Consider the following 4879-nt stretch of genomic DNA (forward strand, 5'->3'; position numbering starts at 1 on the left):
CCCTCACAGCCGAGCTCCAGGGCCAGCACCCACTGCCCAGGCTCGGGCACCCGCCGGCCTGTCACCTGCTGTGCCAGCTCTGTCACCCTGGGGGGGGGGGAGATTGGGTCGTGGAGCAGTGGCTGCAGAGAGTGACCGTGGACTAGGGCCAGAAGGAGCCCAGCCAGGAGCAGCAGCAACTCAAGACAGGAAACATCTGCAACTATTTTCGGAGCGGCTGGCGGGGCAGCGGGAGGCAGGAAACGCCTGTCCCTGGGGAGTGGGCTCTGAAGGGGGCGCTGAGCAGGGCGAGGAGCCGGTGCAGCCGCCAAGCAGGCACTCCTGGAGACCCCTCTGCGGGCTCTGCCCCACCCCGCCCCCAGCCCGTTTGCTGACTCCATTTGGCAAAAGCGTCATGTAGGTGTGAGGGGCCCAGATGGGGCCGGGAGGAGAGGCCTCGAGTCCCCCACCTCCAACCTCCAGGGACAGAGCGGAGCCAGGCGTGGGCTCACCTGAGGCCCAGGCGCTGGGCCTGCTTTTCAGGCGACCATCCCGCCGAGTAGAGCAGGGCCTTGCCCAGCAGCAGCATGTTCACCCGCAGCCTGTGTTGCTCCTAGAGAGAGACGGGTCAGGTGCCGCTGGGCCGGGTGGCCGGGCGGGGGCAGGGAAGGGAAGGCACACCTGGAGATGGGCCAGGAGTGACTGGAGGGTCCTCTCGGGCTGCCCAGCGGGCACCTTCAGGCGGTCCCAGCAGGTCCAGGTCAGGTGGTGGAACTGCGGGGGGCAGGGGGAGGACAAGGGGGGGAGTGAGGAGCTTCCCACAAACGCCCTCTCCCACCCCAGCTCCCGCAGCCCATGGCCTTCCCTAGAGGAGCGCTGGCTGGAGGCAGGAAGCAAGGAAGCAGCAGCCAGGGGTGGGGGTGGGCGGTGGGCTCTGGGCCCAGAGGCTCAGCGCCACCCCAGCCCATGCTGGGGCCGGCACAGGAAACGGCCATGGGGCCCCCACACGGGGAAACAGCCTCCCTCACAGGCTGGCTGTGTAGGAGGGGGAGGGCGGTGCTTCCTGAGGAAGTGGGAGCCGGGCCTGGGCTGGAGTCTCCAATGAAGCTGCTTATTCCTCAAATGCAAGCCTGGGAGCTGGGAAAGGGGGTGTACAGCCTGTCCCCCCTCATCCTGCACTGCCAGGGCCTTGGGCTGCTCATGGGCACAAAGGGACAAGGGGCATAGTGTCTCCGGGGCCCCCACTGGCCTGGAGACCCTGCAGGGACAGTCCACAGAGGCCTCCTCTTCCTGCCCCTTCTTCCCCGTTTCAAGAGTCTCGGGGGTCTAGTGCCCAGAACTGAGGGCAGAGGGTGGCAGGCAGCCAGGGACCGGGCATGAGATCCTGCCAACCCCCCCAGGAAATATAGTGGGGTCAAGCGGAGACAAGACCAGAGGTGAGATGGGGGGATCCTTCCCCCTCCCCCTCCACCATGGACAAAGGCAGCCTGTGTGCTAACGGAGGCAGGGCCCCTCACAAAGCCGCTCTGTATGCTGTGCCCTGAGGGACCCCGGGGACACTTAGCCAAAGCCCAGTGCTGGCCCATGACCTCTGCCTTCTCCCCTGGCGAGGACATTCTCTCCACCCCCTCTCCTGTGCCCCAAGGAAAAGCTAACTGCAGAGCTGGGCACACAGCCAGGGCCCCTCGCAGCCCTGCTCTCAAAGGAACATATGCACAGCAGCCAGGGACACCCACACGTGTGCTCACACGCACCCCGTGAGAGCCCACATTGAAGAAGAGCCTGCCCTCCCATCTGGCACACAGATGTGCAAGCACGCTCCCTCCATGCCCACACAACCCGGGCACAGCCTGTGCCACGGACACACACATCCCAGGGCTGCGGACCCCACCCCCGTGGCACCAGGAGCTCAGTGCCCTTTAACTCGGTGTGGACGGGGCAGGGCAGGGTCCCCACGCCATGCAGGCGGAGGTCGTATGCGGAGTCTGACATTAGCTCTGCTTGGGGCTAGGGCCCTAGTCCCCCGCCCCGCCCCTCCCCCTCAGGGGCACTCCTGGGAAGGAGGGAGCTGGGCCTGTCTGGCTCACTAATGAGTTAAAGCTGCAGCTCCCCCAGACCCAGGGCAGCAGAGTGCTGGGCGGTGGGGGTGGCTGATGGCTACTTCCTGTGTCTGACAGGTCCCAGTCTGGCTTCCCAGCAGCAGGAAGGGGGCTGAGGGCGTCTTAAGAATCCGGGTCTTGGTGCCGGCCAGAAGCCTGAGGGGGCCTTTGGGTAGGCGCAGGGAAAGCCCAGGCTTGGAGTGGGCGGGTGTCAGGGCTCACCGTCTGGACGGCGGGGCCGCGGGGCACGTAGCGGCTGTAGGAGTTCTCGGCCAGGCGCAGGTAGCTGTGGCGGAAGGCACTGAGGGGCCGGGGGCCGCCCACCACCTTAAAGAGCTCCAGGCCCAGCAGGCCCGCCACAGCCGCTGTGGTGGTGGCAATGGCTGGGATGATCTGGCCCACGATCCGCTTGCTCTGCCAACAACAGGAGACTGGGTTTGGGACGGGGTGCGGGTCCGGGGTTGGGCCCCTGCCTCCACGCTGGGGGCCGGCAGGCAGGGTTACCTGGGCGCGGGTGGCCGCCGGGATCCCATAGTTCTGAGCCCGCAGGCTTGCTGCCGCCGTCACAAAGTCCACGTGGAAGTTGCTGTCATCGTCCTGGGAGGTTCAGGTCACAGAAGCGTGAACACTGCCATGTCCCTCACTGTGGCGACCATGTACGGCTGCGCCCATCCCCCCACAGTTCTGTCCATGATGCTCACCTCTCCCCTCAGCAGGGAGGGGAAGGGGAGCTGTCCCTGGTCCCGCTGAGAGGACTCGGGCCAAGGGGCCCCAGCGCCGCCTTCTCAGCCCCTGACCCTCCCCAGCCGCCTCCCAGCCTCACCCTCTCCCGCCTCGGGCTCCCACCTTCTCAAACCTCAGCGGCTCCAGGGGGGAGCCCTCGCTCCAGTCTTGCAGGGCTTCCTGCAGCCGCGCCTCCTGCTGGGGGTCTGTCGGGAGGAGGGACAGTCCTTGGCCTGTCTCCTGCCTCCTGCGCTCTGCCCGGAGCCGGTCCCCTTCTTGGTCCCTTTTGGGAAGACCTCTGACGCTGCCGTCTCCTCTCCACCCCGTGTGTGTGTGTGTGTGTGTGTGTGTGTGCGCGCGCGCGCGCCTGTATGCATGTGTGCACGCATGTGTCTGCATGCATGTGTGCGTCTGCATGCATGTGTGTGCCTGTATGCATGTGTGCACGCATGTGTGTCTGCATGCATGTGTGTGTCTGTATGCATGTGTGCACGCATGTGTGTCTGCATGCATGTGTGCATCTGCATGCATGCGTGTGCCTGTATGCATGTGCGCGCGCATGTGTGTCTGCATGCATGTGTGTGTCTGTATGCATGTGTGCACGCATGTGTCTGCATGCATGTGTGCGTCTGCATGCATGTGTGTGCCTGTATGCATGTGTGCACGCATGTGTCTGCATGCATGTGTGCGTCTGCATGCATGTGTGTGCCTGTATGCATGTGTGCACGCATGTGTGTCTGCATGCATGTGTGTGTCTGTATGCATGTGTGCACGCATGTGTCTGCATAGCGGCTCCAGGGGGGAGCCCTCGCTCCAGTCTTGCAGGGCTTCCTGCAGCCGCGCCTCCTGCTGGGGGTCTGTCGGGAGAAGGGACAGTCCTTGGCCTGTCTCCTGCCTCCTGCACTCTGCCCGGAGCCAGGCCCCTTCTTGGTCCCTTTCGGGAAGACCTCTGACTGACGCTGCCATCTCCTCCCCACCCCGTGTGTCCGTGTGTCCGTGTGTGTATGTGTGTGTGCGTGCACGTGTGTCTGCAAGCATGTGTGTGTCTGCATGCATGTGTGTGCCTGTATGCATGTGTGCACGCATGTGTGTCTGCATGCATGTGTGTGTGTGTCTGCATGCATGTGTGTGTGTGTGTCTGCATGCATGTGTGTGCTGTATGACCCTGTCCTAACCTAGGGCCATAGATAAGTGCTCCTCAGAGCTCAATGGTTTGTGCTTTTTTTGCTTAAAAACCTGCCAAGTGGCCTGGTCGACGTGGCTCAGTGGTTGAGCGTCGACCTGTGAACTAGGTCACGGTTCGATTCCCTATCAGGGCACGTGCAGGGGGCGTACAGGAGGCAGCCGATCAGCGCTTCCTCATCAGTGAGGTTTCTGTCTCTCTCTCCCTCTCCCTTCCTAAACAAAACAAAACCTGCCAAGGGAATGGGGTCAGAGTGGGGTGGGGAAGGCGGCAGGGAGGGGCCTGCGGAGGGGCCCGAGGATGCGCTGCGGGCGGTGGGTTGGCTGCAGGGCCCCAGGCCCCGTCTTTCCTCTACACTGAGGGCAGCACCAAGCCTTTGGGCCGCAGCTTAGGGGTGGGCAGGGCCGGGACCTCACCCAGCTCAGGGGAAGCCAGGTCACCGGAAAGGATGGGCTCCAGGTGCTGGGGGTCAGGCCGCGGCAGCAGCTCCAGCATTTCCCTGAGCGCAGACCGGTCCCGTGAGCCCGGCAGCCTGTGCATCTGAGCGTACAGATTGGCCGCCGCCAGCACGTAGAGGAGGTGCGTGTCCTGCAGTCAGAGCAAGAGGGAGCACGCATGGGTGTGCGTGTGCGGTCCCACCCACTGGTGGGTGTGTTTGAGTGCCTGCCTCTGCCTGCCCCGTGGGCACCCACGGGTGCCCAACACGCCCTGCCAGCATCTGTCCAGGAGGCAGAGGGGCCACTTTGCCCTCAGGGGCCCACTCACTTGACTGGCATCGAACTCCAAGGGCTGAGGACACTGCCTGGGACCCGACCAGAAAGGCGTTCCATCCTTAAGCACCTGAGGAGAGGGAGGCTGCTGGGCTCAGGCGGTCCCTCTGCGCCAGCAGCCTCCT

The 4879-nt window shown here is 64.5% G+C and overlaps 1 protein-coding gene across 1 annotated transcript in view; it reads right to left on the reverse strand.

The window, feature by feature from the left end:
• The window catches only part of UBA7 (ubiquitin-like modifier activating enzyme 7), an 11107-nt gene that overhangs the window by 151 nt on the left and 6077 nt on the right, over nucleotides 1-4879 (reverse strand). Inside the window, 8 exon segments of the mRNA XM_014538998.1 lie at nucleotides 1-87; nucleotides 492-592; nucleotides 661-753; nucleotides 2301-2492; nucleotides 2583-2675; nucleotides 2925-3007; nucleotides 4401-4572; nucleotides 4750-4873. Coding sequence (XP_014394484.1) covers nucleotides 1-87; nucleotides 492-592; nucleotides 661-753; nucleotides 2301-2492; nucleotides 2583-2675; nucleotides 2925-3007; nucleotides 4401-4572; nucleotides 4750-4873 — 945 coding nt within the window.

The sequence above is a fragment of the Myotis brandtii genome, unplaced genomic scaffold (assembly GCF_000412655.1).
Source record: "Myotis brandtii unplaced genomic scaffold, ASM41265v1 scaffold207, whole genome shotgun sequence".
In the NCBI taxonomy this organism is placed as follows: Eukaryota; Metazoa; Chordata; class Mammalia; order Chiroptera; family Vespertilionidae; genus Myotis; species Myotis brandtii.